Source organism: Ascidia mentula, chromosome 5, assembly GCF_947561715.1.
Source record: "Ascidia mentula chromosome 5, kaAscMent1.1, whole genome shotgun sequence".
In the NCBI taxonomy this organism is placed as follows: Eukaryota; Metazoa; Chordata; class Ascidiacea; order Phlebobranchia; family Ascidiidae; genus Ascidia; species Ascidia mentula.
In genome coordinates, this window is record NC_138570.1 from 12,772,216 (window position 1) to 12,794,251 (window position 22,036).

The 22,036-nt window shown below is 35.0% G+C and overlaps 2 protein-coding genes across 7 annotated transcripts in view; one reads left to right on the plus strand and one right to left on the minus strand.

Moving 5' to 3' along the window:
- Window positions 1-900: 900 nt before the first annotated feature.
- On the minus strand, window positions 901-4,399 carry LOC145902748 (low-density lipoprotein receptor-related protein 11-like). The gene is made up of 6 exons (XM_082990847.1): window positions 4,141-4,399; window positions 3,552-3,720; window positions 2,760-2,907; window positions 2,354-2,459; window positions 1,998-2,162; window positions 901-1,936 (listed from the first exon to the last, which is right to left on the minus strand). The coding sequence occupies exons 1-6, from the start codon at window positions 4,361-4,363 to the stop codon at window positions 1,617-1,619; spliced, it is 1,131 nt and encodes a 376-aa protein (XP_082846973.1). The 5' UTR covers window positions 4,364-4,399; the 3' UTR covers window positions 901-1,616.
- Window positions 4,400-7,551: 3,152 nt separating this feature from the next.
- LOC145901771 (microtubule-actin cross-linking factor 1-like) overlaps window positions 7,552-22,036 on the plus strand; it is a 53,885-nt gene continuing 39,400 nt past the window's right edge. Inside the window, exons 1-18 of one of the 6 annotated variants that reach the window (XM_082989545.1) lie at window positions 7,552-7,703; window positions 7,761-7,843; window positions 8,499-8,557; window positions 8,747-8,794; window positions 9,700-9,762; window positions 11,540-11,651; window positions 16,381-16,442; window positions 16,582-16,671; window positions 17,976-18,011; window positions 18,194-18,271; window positions 18,787-18,879; window positions 19,069-19,232; window positions 19,384-19,499; window positions 20,719-20,825; window positions 21,020-21,202; window positions 21,361-21,536; window positions 21,701-21,794; window positions 21,848-21,996. In XM_082989545.1, the coding sequence (XP_082845671.1) occupies window positions 7,576-7,703; window positions 7,761-7,843; window positions 8,499-8,557; window positions 8,747-8,794; window positions 9,700-9,762; window positions 11,540-11,651; window positions 16,381-16,442; window positions 16,582-16,671; window positions 17,976-18,011; window positions 18,194-18,271; window positions 18,787-18,879; window positions 19,069-19,232; window positions 19,384-19,499; window positions 20,719-20,825; window positions 21,020-21,202; window positions 21,361-21,536; window positions 21,701-21,794; window positions 21,848-21,996 (1,841 nt within the window). In that variant the 5' untranslated portion in view covers window positions 7,552-7,575. Of the gene's footprint in view, window positions 7,704-7,760; window positions 7,844-8,498; window positions 8,558-8,746; window positions 8,795-9,342; window positions 9,460-9,699; window positions 9,763-11,539; window positions 11,652-13,034; window positions 13,164-13,727; window positions 13,833-15,366; window positions 15,582-16,380; window positions 16,443-16,581; window positions 16,672-17,975; window positions 18,012-18,193; window positions 18,272-18,786; window positions 18,880-19,068; window positions 19,233-19,383; window positions 19,500-20,718; window positions 20,826-21,019; window positions 21,203-21,360; window positions 21,537-21,700; window positions 21,795-21,847; window positions 21,997-22,036 lie in introns of those variants that run through there. The other 5 variants (XM_082989546.1, XM_082989547.1, XM_082989549.1 and 2 more) reach the window with 5 other exon arrangements.

Here is a 22,036-nt window from a genome sequence, read left to right on the forward strand (position 1 = left end):
CTTACCAAAATGAAAGTGAGCTTGCTTCAAGTCATGTTGATGTGCTGATGAATGTACCGAAAAGTTCACATTTTCGAAGTTAAAACAACATTATAAACTTGTCAGCAAGCCATACCTGCAATGTGCATAATATTGCTTGTAACCTAATTCAGGGGTGCACAACTCGGAACGGTTATGCATGCCATAGTTGGTTGGTATAATAACTAGTCCTGTTCCACAGAAAATGTGTTATCTTTCACAGAAACTGAGAAAAAAGTGGGACATTTGCATTGACAGGTATGTCACACAAAACATGAAATATTATCGCCACGTACAAATTAATAGGGAAATTTAGCATGCATGTCATTTAAGTTTTCTACCCGAATATTTTGTTTTGGAAGTACATTTACAATCCAATTGAATTATTACAGTGCCAGAGCACCAATATTAATGAGGTTCAAATCGGAAGCAATTGAGTTTTGAGCCCACTCCATGGATAGTTAATGCAATTCCTATTTTGTTTGATTGTTTTGATCAGTCTAGTTTGAGAGAATTGATTTAGTTATTTAAGACAGTATAATTGTTTTCCCAAGATGGTCTTTGTCATGCAAAGTGCCAGTTATACTCTTTTTGCTCTGAAAGCCACAAAACCCATATCGGTAGGGATTATTTTGACCCTTCAACACACACAAAACAAAGTATTCGTCACTATGGAGCCATGCCAGTGGGGTTAAAAACGCTACATGAATGCCAACCTCTGTGCCAGTGTGTGTGTTGAAGGGTCAAAATAATCCCTACCAACTTGAGTTTTGTGACTGTAAATATTTTTTAGCTGTGCCAGAGTATTTTAGATAATTAATGTTCAGTTTTTATAAACAATGCCAGGTTATCACATTTACCTAAAACTTCACACAATGTGGGTGTTATCAGTCCAATAAGTATTTTAATCAGTTGCCAAAATACAGAACTCAATGTTTTTTTCCTGAATAGTTTCCAAAACAGTCGGAAACCAAAGTCTTTCACCAACAAATAGTGTCAATTTATACCAAAAGATTGCTGATGTACATAGAAGCTATAGACATATTCTCAGGATCAAGCGACATAATCACCACTAATGTGCATATTAGGAGATATTTTTAATAGTGGTTCAAAAACATTTGATATCAACAATATATAGTCTGTTGGCCTTACAATTAATAATTGGATATTTTACCATCCTGGGAAATTTGGTTTGTTACAACACAGCAATGTGTAGGGTTTCGCGCTACTGTACTTTAAAACAGGAAACAAATAATATAAAATGTAACAATAAAAATGTTAGTAATAAATCTTGTACGCAGTCTACAACTTTAGTTATCCATCTTTTTTAACCAGTTGTCTAAAAAAGAAACCAAATTAATGTTCAATAGTATTGTAATGCTAGCAACTATCACAGATAACATTTCAAAACTTGTGCAATACATAAAAAATACAGATGGATAAAAAACTTAAAATCTCAAAAACAGCAATAATAATCAAACTTCTCAAATAATCATCTTGGGCAGCAAAAGACAACAAGGATTGTGCATACAACAATACTGCACAGAAGTAATACACAGCATAGGTTAAAAAGGCAGTGAAAATATATTATACGTTTATCACAAGTACATTCCATTTATTAAGTAATCAGATTCGTCCATTAATAAGGGACCAGGTTTTCTGGAAATCTTTTTTTTCATAATTTTGAGACGACAGACAACCATTACAAGAACACACAAAGTTACTGCTAAACCAAGAGCCAATGGTAGCAGTGCCCCTCTCTCTGGATGGACTGTTCCAATATTACGGTTATTAATATTATCATCCACATTGATAGAAGTTAGTTCAGTATGATGTGCAGAGGTTGCTGCATTTGTGGAAGTTGTGTGAACATGTGACATTGTTTTTGTAGTAGTTGTACTGAAATCCTTTGTTTTCTCTTTAATAAAGCACATGGACTGATCAGTTTAGTTCAATAGTTTTAAAATGTTAATACTAACCATTAGCAGTGCCCACCCAGGCTTCAGCAGGACAATCCCTTTCATCACTAAAATCACTGCAATCAGGTACCTGATTGCAGACACTAAATATTGTTATACATAACCCATTGTCACATTTCCACTCAAATTTACTACAATTTTTCACTGAATATAAAGAAACTGGATCTGAAAGAGAAAATGTTACATGTTAGTCCAGCTTTGAATAACATATCACTGTAGTCAAACAAAAATGGTCAAAATACAAAATCAAAAGGTGACATTATATTTGTATTATTTATTACACTATTTTATTGGTTTGTGTGTAAGTAATTAAAAAAGGCTACATTTAATAAAATTAGCAAGCTTAAATTCCATACATGATTGGAAAGTGTCTGGCAAAACAGTTTTCATTAAAATGTCAGTTCCAGTTTGTTCATAGACTGCAGTTGTTGGAGGCATTTCAGTTGACTCTTTTGCAAAAACCTGAATAACAAATTGGCCATCAGCAATAAATTGTTTACTACATGAAATCTACATAACCAGTAGCACTTCTTTCACATGACACAAGTTAACCTTGAAATTGGCCATCACTTTGAAAAGTCTTGTTGGTTAAAGAGAAACTAACGAAATATTTCTATCTTTATGTGATATGTACTAAATTATTTTTGAAAAACTCTTCTTTTCAATAAAAAATAACAACAACATAGCTTTTATGTTGTCTGCTCTAAATAATATTTCACTTTTGAGTACCAACATAGAAAAGACCACAAATGGAATACTGACCAGTCTTTTGTATGCTGAATACCCAGAATGCTCAGAAAAGAGGCAAACAAATTTGTGATCTCCCCTTTGCTCATTTATGCAGTCAAACAAAAAGCACTGAGGTTCATCTCGTTCACCAGATAGTTGTTGAAAAACTGATAAATCACACCTACAATATATATAAATAAAATCTGCACAACCAAATAATTTTTTCCACTTGTTATTTTGTAACAATGAACAAAATAGTTTAGACTTATATAAAAAAAAACTAACCGAATTGATGGTGTTTTACCAAAATAAAACAGCCCAAATATAATAAGATAATTATCTATTGTCCTGTCTTAGACACAGCAAAATTTAATTTTTTAGAATTGAGATCTACTAAAAAACTTAAAAAATTTTTAAATCCACAACAATGTACATGTAATATCACAGGCGGAAATTTTTTAATTCCGAGGTTAGTCTACAAATCATTGTTTGGTGGTAAGGTCTTGTGGTGTAGAACATATTAATATACAAATTGTCTGGAGAGTATATCAGATTTTAGTGTGAAGACAAGCAATGCTGTATTTTACGTTTATGCCGCGTTTGTTTATACTCAAATAAAATACATCCACATACAGGGGGAACCCTTGTTTTGCGAAACTTTGAGATTGCATTTTAATTAGATTTTAGCAGTTTAGGGAATCAATACCGGTGTGATATTGAGGTCCGACCATGATGAAAAATAGGGTAGATTATAATTTTAAGTTATCTAGTGAAGAAATAGTAAAACTACTAATTCATAAATGTTGATGAATAAAGCAAACTTACTGCAAGCTGCTATCAGCATTTTTATATTTACAACACTTGTGAAAACAGGCATCTGCAGATTGAATGTGAGGAACAGCGACAAGAAACTTTGCACCATTATCAAGAGAATCTCTTGTTCTGATTATCTTGTCACTTTCAACGGTAAATTGATTTTGGCATTGCTGCAATTCTGCAAAAAAAATAACAATAAAAGGACATGTGGTGAGGAGAGGCAACTGTCCGGACCAATAAGTTTTAAATAAAAGTAATGTTGATAATAAGATCTTAAAATTACCTTGTATGTAGATTATATCAGTAGGCTACCCTTTTTTGTTGAATAATATAACAAGTCTAGTTAAACCAATGGCTTTTTTGTTGTATAATTAAACATTTTCAAGGTTCATTGCAATTTATCTCATAAAACTAAAGCCAGATTTGAAAAAAAAATAACTTTTAGGAAAATTTATCGATAAATTGTGCAAAAAATAGCTGATGCATCAACATACAACAAAATTTTTATTAATCCGAAGAATCTATCGTTGGCTAAAAATAATCCTCTGTGCAAATTACAAACCTTCCAATCGGGAAATGAATTAAAGCAGTAAATTACCTCCTTGAGGATTATTTCCATTGGCTTTCGAGAGAAGCTCATCGACCAATTTTGAAAGTTGGTACTTTGACAAATTGTCAATACCAGAAGAACTTTGAGTGTTTTTATCATACTTCTCTCCACCAGACTTCCCAGTTGAAATTATGAGTAAAGTAAGAGAAGCATGTACAAAAATATCACAAAACAATGCCATGGTGTTTAAGACAATACTACAAACAAACATGTACAAATAATTCAACTTTTGCACTTTAAATCTCCCAAGCAACCTTTAATAAATATTAAAATCTTAAAACCAAAGGCTTCAGTTATTGTACATAATTAAACATGAAATAAACGTATCACTTTGTGTACAACATCTTTTTTATTCTGCAAAGAACTTATTGACTTTTCAATTTATGGTTCTGGCTTCATGTCAATAATGGGTCTGGCATCATAATGCTTCAGGCAAACATTGGCCAAAAATCCAGTTTCATAGAGTTTTGTTAACTGGCTTTTTTTTAACTAGCTTCCCTCTGCTAAATATTCGCCTGCATTTTGATTGACATTTACAGCCTTTGAAACAAAAATGTTTTGGTACGGCGGGATGGCTTCACACTACGTCCAAGCCCAGTCGATACCCTAATTTTGCACTTCGTTGTTCGCTACATGATGGCTGTACGCAGGTTTTAGCGTAACTTGGTTTGGCCGAAAGAGAAAAATACTGGCCGGCAAGTGTTTTGACTATCTGGCATTGGCAACCCTGAAATGTCTCATTTGCCAACAACTAAACCACTGTTTTCTAACCTAAAAAAGCGTACCACGTGTACAATAGGCACAGAATAAAACAAAACATAGTCACGTTGCAGTTGCTCTCGTCAGCAAAAAACTAGAAACCAATCAAAACTGCCAACAAACCTTTAAACGCGGATAACTTTGCCTTTTTACGAGGTAGTACCGTGATTTCTAAAATTAAAAACACAAAACGACATGTGGCGACGAAAAACACCTCGTAGATAAACCAAAATTGCCTTTTGCTGTGTAATTAAATATTCCTAAAAATTTTTTACGTGTAGGCAAAACAGAAATTGTCAAAGATTTTAGAACCAAGCACCCAAAACGAAAATTTACGTTTATGCAAAGAGGAGCGCGTCTGACAGCTACTTCGGCGAGCGCTTTCGATGCCTCGTATGGAAACACGCAGCACATGAAACAAAAGATACGCATTTTTTCCTTTCAATATTCTTAATATTCGAATGTGTGTAACAAAAAATTATGACTCTTCTGGCAAAAGCTTCTGAGTTTATTGAATTTTAATTTTTTTTCGGGCCCTTTGTCGCAATCCTGATTGCTTAAATTGTACTTGATTTTGGAAGCAGTGTTTCAAATAAAATAATTTTTTATCCAAAATAAAAACGCTTGTATTTACATTTGAGTGCTTAGCTTTTTCATCTAAACGTGCTTAATTTAATCTTTTTTTTCGTTACACCATCAGGGTAATTGCTCCACTGAAAAATAGTGCCGTATGTCTGCGACATATTTTTTGCAGCTGATGTTGGTGGGTTTTTCAAGTTAACCTATCGTAGATCTCTCACGTCGATATGAACTCGCTTGTAGCTGAGATGTAAGCAAAAACAACATATGACTTTGTATGCCGCATGTTTCTCGAAAGATGATTTTGGTTTATCCGGTTATCAATATTTTAGGACGTTATATTGACGCGAGAATATGGATCAAGTAATAATGAGGACTGCCAACTTTGTTAAACGCTTACGACAATGTCTTGAAAACACACTCCTAATTAATATTTTTATTTAATAATAACATGAAATGTCAGCAATACTAAGTTTTCTCACATAGATTGCACAGTTTTTTTACGACTAAAATAGATTGCTCAATTTTATACGACTAAATTTTATGAACGGCCGCGTTACCATCTTGTTGTATAATAAGCCATATTTGTTTTAGTTCTTCGTGTGTCTCAGTTTATTTATAATATGTGGTGGGTATTACCTTTCTAAACGTCCAACGACATCTCCTTATTCCTTGTTGTTTTCTTTTAGTTGTTGTTATCATTCTTGCATTTAGTAACATATAGTTTACTTTTTTCTGTTTTTCCAAAAATGAGTGGCCTTTTTTCAAATGGAGAATTATTCAGTATATAAAATGGGAATGATTTTACACTGTGGTCTGTGCTTTTGGTATTGTACAGATTGCAAAGTTGACGGAGTTTGTAGGCAACTCTTATATATATTACTACTACAGTGAAAACGATTTTAAAATAGAGGGAAAATAGTGTAGGCTAAGTTACAATGGAGCTGATTGTTGGTCTGCCTTTTAAAACAAAGGACTGTTGACAACCTTAGATGAGGAAAGACGGTGTCGTCGGCGACCAATTTATTTGTGAGAGTGGCTAGGTCGGTTGAAAATTTGTTATTAAAATGCAGATAGCGAGTTGCAGGTGCAAGTGACTGAGTACGGGTTTGTCGGCTTAAGTAGACAGACATAGACGTTTCTACTTTGTAATGAATTGAGTCGACTCTTATATTTAGTTGGTATCCAAATTGGAATAACCAAAGGAGACGAACCAGTGTGGAACATACTATGGCCAAGCAACTGTTTGGCAACCGATAGTGTTGTCGGCTCTGTTACATTGCCTGTAACTCACTAACTGTGTTCTAATAACAAATTATGTCAGAGTTTTCTTTCGGGTTTTGATTGTGACATTGTTGTTCCAAATTATCACTAAACTACTTTAGTTTACTTCAGAACTTTTTGGTTGTGTTGCTGTTTACGTCACAATTGGCGTTGCTATATGTTTCCGGTTTTATGCATTTCAGTGCGCTCAGCAGCAGATGTTTAGTAATTCCTCCATTGTTACATTTTGGTAAGTTTGAAGGGTTTTAACTTGCTATTTAATTGAAGTGAAAGCCCCATTGTGCGCCTGCTGATAGAGAAGCGTTTTTAAAGCTCCTTTCTTTTCAAGCTGCTGCGATGGCACAAATGGTTCGACTGAACCAGAGAATTGACTAGTTGCACATAGACAGCGCCTCTGGCAAAAGCAAAAACATTACAGGTTTATTTGCTTTCTTTTGTACACACTTGCTGGGTCTTTGTATAGTTTAATTTGAGTGCAAGAAGGTTAGTGACGGTATTCATGCGCCTTTTTTTAGCCAACAACGGTTTGTTGGTCGTGCGTGCGTGTGTACGCGTGCGTGCTAGTGTGCGTGTGTGCTTGGGGTTGTGTGTTGTGCGCTTGAACGTATCTACATGTTTAACGCTTAACACGTGGCTTATTACCATTATTTACTACGCTAAAAGAGCTGGTAGCGGTGATTGCATGATATACAACAGACTTGTTAGGCTATTGCGTGCGGACCTGTCCGATAAAATCGTTTCAGTCGATTAGCATATACTTCATGACTTGCAGATTGACAATAAACGTTGCAAGATGCTGTAATGGCAAGTCATATTCCGTGTATTTGGGTTGGTAACCATTGTTTTATATATCCATACTTCGTAGTGGTCCTGCTTTTCCTGTTTGTTCCTATTTGCATTCTATTTACCAGGCGAAGGCAAAAAACAAGGTGTGTGGACATACAAAAAATATTTGCAACGTTTTCAGTCGTGTAACTTTTTTTAAGGTTGCCACGACAGTGCCGAAACCGTGTTAAAAAGGTTGCAACCACCACACAGCAAAGATGGGCAATCCAAGTCTTGAATAAACGTAAGACGTGAAATTTAGTTTGGGATTATGTACATGCATGTGTGTCCAAGGTGAAACAATCTCACGCATGATCGATCATGATATGTTGGTTTTACGTTACAATATACACATAAGTAAGCTATATAACATGCTACGTAAGCCAACAACCACATATATGACTACATAAAATTAGCAACTAACTTTATTGTGACTATGGAGCAACCACCATGGATAAAACCCATTCATGTGAAACAGGTCACATAACTTTACCTACAACTCATCTGCGTGTTGTTCCTTCACGCAGTTCAATCCACTGACTGTTTTGCTTTCCTTGCATTAGATTAATCAATTATTAAACAGCAATACTAAAACTATTTACCCAAAACATTGAATTTTGTCATTCAATAATGTTGAGGAGAGTTGAAACGAACTTGCAGCATCGACGATCTTAATTTGTGACAACGTACTAGCATTGACAGGTGGACGCACTGGTTTAGGCGCGTTTATACGGTTTACACTGTCATATTTCATGCGTTTCGTGGAGTTTATCAATGAGTACGAGTTGTGGTCAGAATTTGAAACATATTAAAATACAATAAATTAAACAATCCGGTTTCTTTGTTTTCACTTTTTGGGTGTAAAGTCACGGATTTTAACACACAATGTCGCATTGCAGTAAGAATTACAAGAAATGTTGAGGAAATTCGCTGCATGTGGACTACCAATTCCGTAAAGGTAAAGGGAATTACTTCTTAGAAATTAAAAATAACAAACGATTTCACGTTAAAATTATTTACCACAAAATTTATTGAATAATTATCCCCTAACCAAAAGAAGTGAATATGACCCAACATATGTTCTTTGAGTAACAAACTATGAACTTTAAAACATTTATTGTTGACATGTGCTGTATATATTTGCTAGGAAAGAATTTACAAACAACTCGCTAACTTAAAAAAAGAAAAGTTGAAGGTATGTTAGTGTTGTTTTTACTTAATATTTTGAGTACCAACCCACAAGTATAAGCAAACTTATATCCAATATTTCTTAAAGCAAGTAGGCAAAATCTAAATAAAGTTTTAACTGAGGCTGTTTGCATGTTATCAAAAATTTTAAACAAAGCCTGTTATTTGCATAAAAACGAACATAAGTTGCACCCGCATCAAATTAATTTTGCCCCACTATATTTTATAGCTAAAGTAGATTAACATTTGCAAAGCCTACGTGTGTTTACCATACGTCGCAGCCTTTAATCGACCGACGCCAGTAACCGACGCCGAAACGTTATGGTTCGTTAAATATTAACTTCAGGTGTTGACTCTGGCGCGAAATGTTGGAATGGTGTAACTGTGATTGTAACCAAAGGCTCTGGTCTAGTTTTGATTGCAACGAGTGTAATTCTTTGACGCAAAAATGATTTATTTTTGCATAATAGAGTTGCACTAAAGAGATAGGTCTATGTAGGACAGATTGTGTTTGACTTAATAATATCAAGAAGACATAAAAGGGCTTTCATAAAATTACAAGAGATTTTGATGGAATTAAAAGATACAAACGCAAAGAAATCTAAAATTACCAGTCAATCCTTAAATAGAAATGTCGATGGAGACATACCGTGGGAGTTCGACACGCACGGTGTAAGTTTGCTTATAATGCTGCTCGTTGTTAGAGAAAATAAATTTGTTCATTGCAGGTATATACGATTAATTTAATATTTTTATTGAAAAGTACAACTACGAAAAAGTTTCTCAGTGAAAATATATGGTTGCTGAATGCGGCATTTTTACCGAAAATTGAATGTTATCAATCAAAATAAATAATTGCGGCGTTAATTGGCGATGGGCTAACTAATTGCTCATAGTCCTGGTGGTTTTTAGATTACTGCGGAAGATTCCTCAAGCGGTCGTCTGAGTGCGTTCTATATATCTTCCCTGAAGCAGGTTTGTATTTATGTTTTACTAGTTATTTCGCGACGTCTTTTTTCCTTTTTCCTTAAAAGTTTGAGAATTTCAGGGCTATTACTTGACACAAATCCGCTCCATTTGCGGGATCAGACAAAACAGTTTAACTCACGTTCCAACTAAATCGGTGAATATGAACCAAAACCTTTTTCTGTGGTTGAAGTTAGCTTTTAAGACCAAAAACATACCTTTTCACATGCTCCATCGAGCTATAACACATCTGGGTGACCGTCGCCATCGGTTATAAGCTCGTGTACACAAGCAATTGTTCAGGAATTTTTTTCCGTTTATTCGTTAATTAGTGTATACCTGGTTTAATTTATTTTGTTCCAGTCGCTTGAATCGAGCTTATAAATAAAAGTTGTCATGCTTAGATAACCCTGTGGGGATTTCCATTAAAATCAACTTGCCCAAAAAAGAGTTGTGACGTTCGACACTCAATAAATTATTCAAAACATTCGATTTTCAAGGTACGTCTTTGCAGGCGAAGTACCCATTTCTCGTGCTCAAGACACAGAGTAGCCTATAGATAACCTATGTAGAGTTGGTGGTTTGCAAGGTACGAAAAGTTTTTATGGCTTGTTCAAAGCAGTTATTCGACGAAAACGGAAATGAGGAAACAAGTTATGACAGTGAAGACAATTTTGACTTTTCACCAAACGCCCAGAAAGCCTTGAACAACTTGAAAGGAAGCGGATATCAGTTAGTTTACTTTTCCTGTAGTAGCAGCGAAGTAAGCGATAATGATGAGTACCAGCACACAGCGAGGAAATCAGTTCATCTGTCTGACATAATTTTAAATGAACAAACCGGGTTTTGTGCACGAAAAAAGGAATCACGATACTCCCAAAAGCAAACCATTACGCAAGATGAAATTAGTGGAATCGCAGATTTCACATCTGCTGTTCCCTGTCCGGAAAAACTCTTTTTCTGCTTTAAAAAGCAAAATGCTGACAACACTGAAACAAAAAAGATAATCCCCGTTGCCAATGCACCTATTTCCAAGTATTCACAATTTAATCAGGTATCCATATAAAAATCAGGTATATAGATCTATATACAAATATGTTTTAGAAACATAACTGACGGTTTTATATATTTTCAATACAAACAAAATAGCCTATGCAATAGTTGAGAACTTCATGCTACAGACGTTTCGATTGTTGTACTACAATGATTTGCAGTGTAAAATGAAGGCGAACCGGCAAAATGGTACGGTGAAGTTGCGAGTGTTATAGTATACAACAACAGAAACGTCTGTAGCATGAAGTTCTCAACTATTGCACTGGCTATTTTGTTTGTAATGCATATATGTTTTGTTGTAGTCAATACCGTAAGTTATAGATGTACTGCAAAACAAACGAAACCATTTAAGGAGCACATAAATACTGCATGAGACAACTTAAGCTAGAAAAAGTTTGTTGTTTTCTTATAAGAGTTGGTTTTGCAGCACTAATACGAGTGTCGTTTATTGTGACTTAGCCCAATGGCGAATTGTTGTGGACACAGAGAAGTTTATTCAACGCTGAACCCACTTTTATTGGCTTTGTACTTATGAAAAATACTAAATATCGCAATCTACCACATATTATGCCCGAGGTAACGCACTGCGACGCGTTTTGTGTTTTGCCTACAGGTTTGTGAGCGTTGGCTGTTTAGTGCATCTTCGTGTGCCCAGAGAGTTATGTGAAAAATTGCGAAAGCTCATTTTACAGGAATCATCGTTGCAAAAATCGGTACTTTGTATTTTATGTAGCAAACTTCGCTCGACGATATGAACTCTGCTGACCCATTCAATGGTGAAATGCGACAAGTCAAGGAATCTCATGTGGCGGATGCGGCGGAGAAGGCTATTCTGCGGGTCGCAGGTATGGCTGATTTTGTTTGAATGCATTTTACGACAATGATCCAGAATCAGATTTGCTACAGTTCATGTTTGCATGCTAAGTTGTTATATTCGTTTCCCCCAATCGTATTTACCGTATCAATTGTTTGTTGGTGCAAGAATGGCAGTAAATATTCCGTTCGGCAATGTTATACGTACGTAGTGGGATTTTTTGCAATTTAATAAACATTTACTGGGTAAAAATATTACAATATAATGAATGCTTATGCCAATAGAGTGTGGTGAGTACCTTGTTATCTGCCCATATAAAAACTTAATGATTTGCTCTTAACATATGGGCCTGTGACTATCAGATTTTCTCTTGATTTTATGCAACAAGCTTTTATATATGAATGAACAGACTAAAGCAGGGCTTCTTAATCTGATTTGTTCTTCGACCTTAAAAAGAAGTCTTAATGCCACCCCTCCCACACACGTTAATGACAACAAACAATATTCGTCCTATATAGTAGACTTATGTAAAGATGGACTCCTTACGGAAAAAATGATATCTTGTTATTTTGTTTCTGTACGTTTGACCCCAAAACACTGATTAGGTTTGGGACAAGGCCTCTGCTTTTTTATCATAAAAGTGGATTGAATTACGTGCATTGCTTCGAAAAAATTACCTCATTTTCAAACTTAGTGAAAGGTCCGTCTTATATCTCAGGGTATAAGAGGCTCTTCGTTTACTGCAGTATTTAAGTACCCAGAAAGTTTTAATGTGTAGAACAGAACACTTACTATAGAATATGAATAAACCAACAAATTTGTAAAAATGTTCAATGGACCATCTTAGGGGGTGTCATCTTGCCCTAGTTTAACCTATTTGAAATTTTTAAAATTGTGGTGTTTTTATCGACCACGGATAGTTTGCGAAGCCACGGATAGTTTTGCGAAGTAAAGGGCATTTCGGACTAAGTGGATCGAAAATATGATATTTCGAAACCTATGTGTGTTGCAATCCGTCCTTATATGGCTCCGTCCTCACTCTAACTGTGACAAGTTGCCTTCGATATGTACGTATTCTGTTAGATCGGTGTAATTTCGAACTCAGTTTACAGCTTTGGTCTGATTTAATATCAAATTGAAATGAGGTATGTATAAAATCTTTCATCAGGTCCTCAAATAACGTTTTGACCTACAGAAGTCTAAATCCCTGCGCGTGAATCTGCAGGCGCCTTGTCAATCAATTTATGAGTGACGACACGTTGATTCGCTTTAGTAGAACAAGCGATTGTTGATTAGTTAATTTTGAAATGCAGCACACTAGTTGCGTTTGTCTGCCTTTGTGCACTTTGGTTGGTTTTAGATTTTACCCAATTTGTTACGAAGATTATTGGTGCAATTTTTTATCAACAGCAGTAAGATTATGCATAGTTTAGTCTGCGGTCTGGACATCGGTGCAAAATGAGTGTAACAGAACATGGAATGTTAACTGAAGATGAAATCGAAGCTATTGAAGCATATGACAATTCTATGTTGTTAATGAAGCGTAAGTAAATCGAACTTTAAGCTTGCGTTTGAGGCGTTTGCCGGTTTTGCTGCCGCTTTATCACATGTCCAGAGGAATTTTTATGTTTTGCTCATGAGATTTTATTTTATTATCAAAATAGACAATTATAACATGAAAATAATGACGCGTAGTACGGTTTATCAGCACTTTTTTCGGTCAACAAACTATAAATGATTGTACATGTGAAGAGTGACCGCCGTTGTTTACACAACTTGGAAAGGCCAGAAATGTGTAAGCCCCTCTTCGTTCGCAAACACGAAAGAAGGTTGTAGGACGCTGGTGCTTGCTAATGGCGTTATTCAAGGCGGTTGAATTTAACTGATGTAGCCTTGGGCGTGTTGCTGTTATATGGTACTGTTCAGTATATACATGTATACGTCATGTACTGGTTTATGGTATACCGCAAACACAAGATTCGCGATGCAATGTGTGGTTGCTGCATTGATGTTGTTTTGGTGCAATCTTTTTAACAATACCTTTTGTGGTTTACGGTTGAGAAGTTCTGAAAATTAATTAAAAACTTGTCGTGTTTGGCAGGTTTAGGGATAATGTAGAGCTAAACTTTGTTTTTGGGAAAAGATCGCAACGCACTGTGAAAGAACGCGAGTATGGATGACAAACTGAAAGAAATCATTGTGCGATACTGTGGTAAGGAATATTGCGATCACAGAAACTTGTCTTGGACGAGTTTTTACCTATCACGTGGGCACTGCGGAAATAGTGCATATGCCGACTCGTATTTTATGTTTCGGTAATTTCATTGGAAAGCAAAAGAATTCAAGAAGTTATCACGTCAAATGGAATTTTGTTATGTGGCCGTCGCAACCCGAGAAGTGCAAAAATTTAGCCATCTGACCGAATTCGTCAATGTTTGTTGTATCAGTGGCGTCTTGAGCCGCACAGTAGGCTTGGAGGTAAATTCGCTCTATTGCTAATGTTTCCTGGCAACCGTTCTGAAATACTCAAACAATATGTCTGAAATTAGAAATTGGTAAATTCTAAAAAAACGTAAGAGGTATCTTCGCCTGGATTTGCTCTGATTTTGCAGGTGCCAAATTCCGGTTTACTGACCTGGTTTAGCTGTCAATTTGACGGGTCGGCAAGGGTGCATGTTTGCTTAAAGTGCATGTGACACGGTCATGGCAACTTTGCGTAAAACTAAAGGTACATCTACAACAAACATGATTGTGGCTAATTAAATAAAGCATTTATGACGCGAACTATGACAGAATAACAGTGTTGTGTTGCATAATCAGCTCATTTGGTCGATTTTTCTCGGCGGTCTTTGCCAGCCTCAAAATTCAATTAACCTACTTCTATTTTTGCTTCCGAGTGGACAAAACGACAATGCTAAATTGATGGTTTGTCTCTGTCGTGTTTTCAAAAGTTAATGTATCACGTTAGCGATCATAAATGCTGTAACAACAAGACCACCACCCTGCCCCAGCAACTGTTTTATTATTTCACAACTAAATAAGACATAATAGGTCGAAACAGCGGCCATCTGTCTGCAGCTCAAATTAACATCAAAATCCGTTCGTTGCACTTGTTGTCCCCTGTTAAATGCAATACTATACTAAACCAGTTTTGCAATGTTTCCCATTCCTACGCATAAGGCTTGCTGCCAGCACTCACACGACCAAAGCGCCTTCTATGACGTCACGCAACAGTAATCTCGCTTTCGCACGATTTCGTTCGCAGCGGTAAAAATGCGACTTTGATCAGCTGTATATCAGAAACCAGTCGCCGTATCTGGCTACTTTTCGCCAAAAATGTTTTAAAGTTTTGACCATCTCTTAGTTTAATTATTAACATGTTTTATTTTTTCGTGTCACATGCACTTTAACCTATTAATTTTATGTTCATTGTGCATAAAATCACTAAAAGTCATTTTTATGCCAAACGCTAGTTGCGCAATTGCCTTTGATTGCTTGTATTTTAGATCAGTTGTTACAGAACACGCAACTCCAAATGTTTCAATGAGTACGTGTTTTCCTCTTCCACAAGTATTTACGAAGCATTACTTGGTTATTTGTACATTACAACAACCTAAGCTTCTCCTTGTGGAGTAATAAAGGTCATTTGGGCGGTGTTCACTGCCTTTCAATCGGATTTTGCCGCGACCGATTTTAGTCCATTGTTGTGCAGTCATGCGAAACACTTGAACCGGAGCATCCAATAGTTACAAACACAAGCTTGTACAGAAACCTAGCGCAAAGTTCAGGTAGTCTGCGCGGCTGAGTGTTCTGTGGCATTTTATCAAGAGGAATATAGTATATATATATACTACAATCGCCACATATATTTTAATGGCCGAAACAGTAAAGTTATCAAGACCAAGAGTATCAAAAGATGATGTTGCCATTCTCTTTGAAGGAAGAATAGGTTTTGCAAGAGGTTTGACTTTTTCAATATAGACTAATATACACAGTACTAAGAAAATAAACACATTAAAAAAAATACCCATTAACTACATTGTGTAGCAAACTGAAACAAATGAATTTAAATATTAACATGGAAGTGTGTTTAAAAGCAAATAGTGTTGATTAGGCTATGTGTGTGAAAAAGAAATGAAAACAATTATATTTCTCCAAACCCTAATATTGTGTCAAACCCTTTAGTAAATGTAGCCAGTAAGGATTACTCTAATTGATTCAGGCGTTTTGTTAGCCTTTTTTTGACAATGGTAAATTTAGTTTTTGATCAAGAATGTATAGTCTAGAAAAAATCTGTGATAGATGCACAAGGTAGGGTTGTACTCCTCCCATACTGCAACAAGTAGTAGTTGGATTTTGTAAGTTAATCATTGTGAATAACCTGACATCTTATTCTCTTTCAATATGGTAGTCTTGTCGTCTTTCCATGCTGTTTATACTCCACAACTGAAGCAGTTCATTTTATTCTTGATATAAGCCAGACTGTACATGTTTTTTTCAAATGGCCAGAATGATTTTCCCTTTTTGAGACTACTATTGGGAAAAAATCCAGTTTTAAAGTTGAGATTAGCCAACTTTCTTTCAAAGACCAATATATTGCCTAAAAGATTTATTAATTAAACAGAAAGCAACCAAATAAACACAAAAATATGTGTAAATAACATTGGCCTTTATCAACTAGCTGCATTGATGAGACTCGTCAAAATACAGTAGCACTCTCTGTGTATTTATTTCTTTTTTTAATCGTCATTATTTTTTAGACGAGAGAGACCAAGTACAGAAAAAAACCTTTACCAAATGGATCAATAAACACCTTGCAAAGGTAAAGTATATGGCTGATCCAGCTTGGCTGTAATGCCTTGGCTGCGAAGCCTGTGAACCTTACATATATGTGTTTGGTAGTCATTTTTGTTTGGATGCCTTCTGCTGGCTTAATATGTTTACTTTATGTGTGATAATAGATAAATCGTCATGTGGACAATCTTTATGAAGACCTGCGTGATGGGCATAACTTAATAGCCCTACTGGAAGTTTTGTCAGGAATGACACTGGTAAGTATTTGTTATAAACCCAGTTGGGTCTGTACACAGTTTTCATTTCTCTTTCCTTCTTTGTCCCCTTTCATTCAATTTCACCTTTAGTATTATTTTGGCATTCATATCATGGGAGTTTTGACACAGTTTATCCGAGCTAAATTGCACTTTCCTGTTGAGGCTGATGTTTGTTTTGGCTTATTCATGTTTCACAAAGGCCATGTGGACAATGTGAGTTTTGCTGTGTGTACTTTTGTTCACTTGAATGATTGACCTGTGTGTTGGTTTGAATCTTTTGTTGAAAAACTATGCATCAAGTCTTTAAATAGGGGGCAATAAACCTAATATTTAGACACGTGTATACTTCTTAAGCTTGTTTTACACAAGTTTGTTAAAATATTTTTTGAATATTGCATACACTAAATTGATCTGATATTTCTAAAAATAATTCAACTGGCAATATTAACAGACATCTCCGTATAATGTTTATTTCATTACTACACCTTTAAATTGCTAACATTAAACAGAAAGTTTTAAGTTCTATCACAGTAATGGGTTTTATGGTAAGTGGGTCAATTTAAGTTAATTAATCAGCTTCAAGAATACCTATTAACCCATACACTTTACCACAATTTGAACTAACAATTATAAAGTAAATTTGAAAGTTGTAAGGTACATTTTTAAAAGTTTTTCACTTTCCATTTGTTAACCTTATAAAAATAAATTTGTATTATTAGCACCAACATGTACTTACCACATTGTATTTTATTCCATTAATTCAACTGTTTGATGACAACTGAATGTTTTGCGGCCACAAAAATGGTTTTTAATGAAGTGTAGTTGTTTTGAAGTAAAAATATACTATTTTCATTTCTTACTGATCATAAACACAATGTATAGCAAGCAATATGAGATTTCATGAAATATGTTTTATATACATCAAAGTTATTAAACAACTGCCTTTGTATATACAGTTGATTGCCTATTTGTATTGCACAGAATAATGTTTCCCAGAAAGAATTACTACAATGTGAAAACATAGCATTTTTTTTACACTTTTCATGCAAACTTTGAACATCTCTTGTTTTTAATTTTTCATTTAACAAGTGACTTTTGGTTTGTAATAAGGATAAGTAGTTGGTTAAATGTTCAGTTTCACTAATGGAAAATGTTTACATCGAACACAGCTTACTAAAATATCCTAAATCATACCTTAATATATTAAAACTACATTAAAATTTATGTTGATATGGAGAAATACTTTTTCTTTCTTGTCAATACTTTCTTTTTCTTCTTTCCTGATACTTTTCTTTTATCTTAAGCCCAGGGAAGACAACTACATTACTCACATGAGATTGGTATGTGGCTTTAAAAATGATTTTTATTGAACTTCTGTTCTTACTTCTGCTAATAGTTACAAATTCATGTTATTTTATATACAACTGTAATGACAATTTTAGATGTTTGGTTTAATGAGTCAATATAGTGGCTGAAATGGTGAAATTCCATAATGAAAATACTGTTGATATATTTTTTTCAGCCTCGTGAAAAGGGAAGAATGAGGTTTCACAAACTTCAGAATGTTGAAATTGCACTGGATTTTCTCAAGCAGAAGAAGGTGTAAATATACATTATTAATGTTAAACAACTATCAATCAACATGTGTATTGTTTTGTTACTTTCAATTATTTGTGATATATTGTACTCAGTGGCACAACTAGTCAAAACGTAAGGGGGCACGACCCAACGTATGCAGAAAGGGTAGGGGCTGAATTATTATACAGAATTCCCTTATGTTTGCAACTGCAATACCACTAGTTGTGTTCGAGCAATACTAAATTCTGATGCGTGTGTCTGTGGTAATCATGGCACATAAAAGCTTTGTGTATAAGCATTACATACCCAATAATTTAGGTGTGCATTACGTAATCAACTGCTTTTACAGTTGTACGTCCGACATACTTTTCTTTGCTGTTACCTTGAACGGTGAACATTAAAAAAAAACTTTCTACAGATGCAAGTGATATTGTTAAAAATCAATACTGATTTAGCTTCTAAGATTTCTGACCCCTTGGAACCCCGCATTTGTTTTTTCCAATCCTATTAATTTCCTAATCAAAGTTCTTTTTGCAGTTACGCCTCGTAAACATTCGGAATGATGATATTACAGATGGTAACCCAAAACTAACACTTGGATTAATATGGACTATTATTCTCCATTTCCAGGTATAATTGAAATGCCAAATGTGAAGGTTTGGTTTTTGATGAAAGCACAATTGTAAATTATTTTTTTACTGTGTGACATCTTGTTTTGCAAAGATTGTCACAACATTCTTGTTCATAAACAAAAATACTGTAAAATCCTGCTTAGGTTTTTATGTGATGATAATTATCATTGTAAACACATGTGTTTAGATTGAAGACATATCAGTTGAGGGATGGGAGGATTTGTCTGCCAAACAAGCATTATTGTTGTGGGCTAAACGTAATATGGAAGGTTATGAAAACATTAATGTGACAAACTTTACCACTTCATGGAGGGATGGCAAAGCTTTGAATGCAATATTACACAGAAATCGGTAAAGCAACAATATAGTTTGCAAGGTTTTGCTAATGAAATCCTAATAGCAGCAATTTCAAGTATATAAGTAATAAATGTTGAGATTGTGTGATCTTAACCTACATACACTCTGAAAAGTGTACTAGGTGAAAAACTACTTTATACCACAGACCAGAAGTGCTGGACATTGATCTTGTCCATAAAAACAACAATAAAACAAACTTGGAGCAGGCATTTAACATCGCTGAACATGAGTTTGGAGTAACACGCTTATTGGACTGTGAAGGTATTTATACATATGCAAACTATCTTAATTGACAATAAATAGCAAATCACCAAACAGAAAATCCAGAGCTAATATGCTAGACATAGTAGGCCTGGTTAGCCCAGGGTCGTGAGTTCAAACCTCACCGGGAGCTTGATTTTTCAAATCTTGCTCCGACTTGTCAGGAAAAAGTGGCTGATCCAGCTTGGCTGCAATGCCTGGGCTGCCAAGCCTGCAAACCTAATGATCGCGATACGATAGCTGTGATCGCCAAGCAAGGACCTGCGCAGTGGGGCGATCCTGCCAATCATGCCATTGCATGAAATATTACTGCATAGTAGAGTAAATGTTTCGAACAGGGCCGTAACGTAACTAAGTTGCAACAAGGTGCCCACAAAACCGGGTAGCCAACTGCAGATATTAATTGATGGTCTGTTGTGGTAAATGTGAAAAGGCAGTTGCCTGCCCGCTTCTGTGCGAGCCTTGTGACAATTCTATTACCTTACAGCAGCAGTTCCTAACCTTTTTTTTAAAGCGACCCATTTTTTCCAATTAAAAAAATCTCACGACCAAAGTATATGCTGAAAAACTAAGTATCTAAACTTGGTTTGGGAACACAATTTAGATGATTTGTTTTTAAATGTCATAGCAGTTTGTTTCTCTTTATTGAGTCTGCTCTAAGGGAACTTTGAGACACAACTACACATTTTGGTTTACCATCTACTTCTGTAAAACCAAGTTAAAAAATTGCTTTACTGCATCTGCATGAATGTTTTACCTAACATTTACCAGTCATATGTAATCGATTATGTTTACAGTCACAATTACTTTTTACAACACTACTAGAGAGTCTGCCAAGAGCTTACTATCATTGTTTGATTAAAATAAATAATTGTTGACATAATAAACAAAAAACAGAGGTTTTATGTTTTATGTCATTATATTACTTCAAAGAAATAATTGAAACCAGTATAAATTTTTTTAATCATAAATTTGTCCTTCACTCCCAACAACAAATGACCCAAAATACATATATCTAACTTTAGGTCTGACCCACATGTTGGGAAACGGACACAGCAGTGTTCAAACGTTTGCTCTACATAGATTAGCATTTTAGCTCTAGCTTTTCTATTTTGTGTAATTAACTCCAAATTTTCGCACCTAATTAACACATCAGTTTATGAAGTATCAACCGTTACAAGTCAGAAAGAATGCTACAATAGACACCCTATTTTTGTAGATGTGGATGTTAACAACCCAGATGAAAGGTCAATAATCACATATGTATCTTCATTGTATGACCGCTTTCCCGTGGTTCCGGAATTCCCTATTATGATAGATGAAAAGGTAAAACAGTTAGTCCAACTCAAAACACATTTTTTTTCCTGTTTACCTCGCACCTTCCTTTTTGATTTGCATTTCTGATCACCCTCATTTTTGTTTGTTGTAAGATTGCCGGGAAAAACAATAGTTTTGGACTACTCTGTCCCATTGTATTATGAATGATATTCGTAGGTGGATAATGTTTTGAGTCTGTTTAGCAATGGAGTTTTGTTTGGGAAGAATATCGTTTATTGACCACCTCACTAATGGAATGGATCCAAAAACAAATTATTATAATGAGAAGAAGAGATGATATTGATGCAATTGAAACACCATCAGAGGCCCAAGCTTTGATTGATGAATTAAAGCGCTTTGAAAAAGACGACCTTACACCAAAGGAGGTTAAATGTTATATCTAAATATTATCAAAACATGATTAAAACAAATTAATATAATAAACCAGTTTATTTCCGCAACAGAAGGCTGAACCAGTAAATGATATTCTAAAAATCTATAGAAAAAGTAATTTTTTTTAAAACAAATTATTACATTTTGTTAGAGTGATGTAGAGTCATTAATTCCAAAATACAAAAGCATTGAGCAACTTAGTTTGGAATCTCGTGGCAAATATAAACCAAGTGAAGGAAGTGAACCCCATCAAGTTCTTACCTCATGGAAGGTTCTTATCAATTCCATTGATGACAGAGATGCTGTCTTGATAACACTCTACAACAAGTAGGTTTGCAATTAATAACGTAACAGATGTACCCTTCATAGCTGTGAGGGATTAAATATCACAGAAAGTGGGTCTTCATGAAATATCATTAACTATTAATAACTTTTTACTATGTTGTAAGTAGTATACCATCCAATTCACAGCTCACACATTTTTTTACTAGGTTAAAGATGCTCCATGAACTTTGCATGAAGATCACTCAATGCACCACTGACTCACACCAATGCTTGGATGAATGCGAAACAAAACTTCAACAGGTGAGTTGTCGCTTATATTTTACCTATGTTATACACCTGTATTCTGTAATTAGATTGTGGAATGTCCACCTGAATATAAGGAATTGGAAGATAAAGCTGCCATGTTACTAAACTCTTGTGAAGAGAAAATTAAAGAAGCATTCACTGATGTCCAGACTGTAAAAGAGAACAACTACTACCAAGCTGAGGAAATGTACAGAATGTATGTTGGATAACAAAGTTGTTAAAAATTTGCATGTTTG

Bases quoted from the DNA above. Each gene is read 5' to 3' on its own strand.
- LOC145902748 (XM_082990847.1), bottom strand. From the start codon at position 4,363: ATGTTTGTTTGTAGTATTGTCTTAAACACCATGGCATTGTTTTGTGAT. The intron at 2,908-3,551 runs GTAAGTTTGCTT...TATATATTGTAG, and splicing joins AATGCTGATAGCAGCTTGCA to GTGTGATTTATCAGTTTTTC. The intron at 2,460-2,759 runs GTCAGTATTCCA...TTTGTTATTCAG, and splicing joins ATTCAGCATACAAAAGACTG to GTTTTTGCAAAAGAGTCAAC.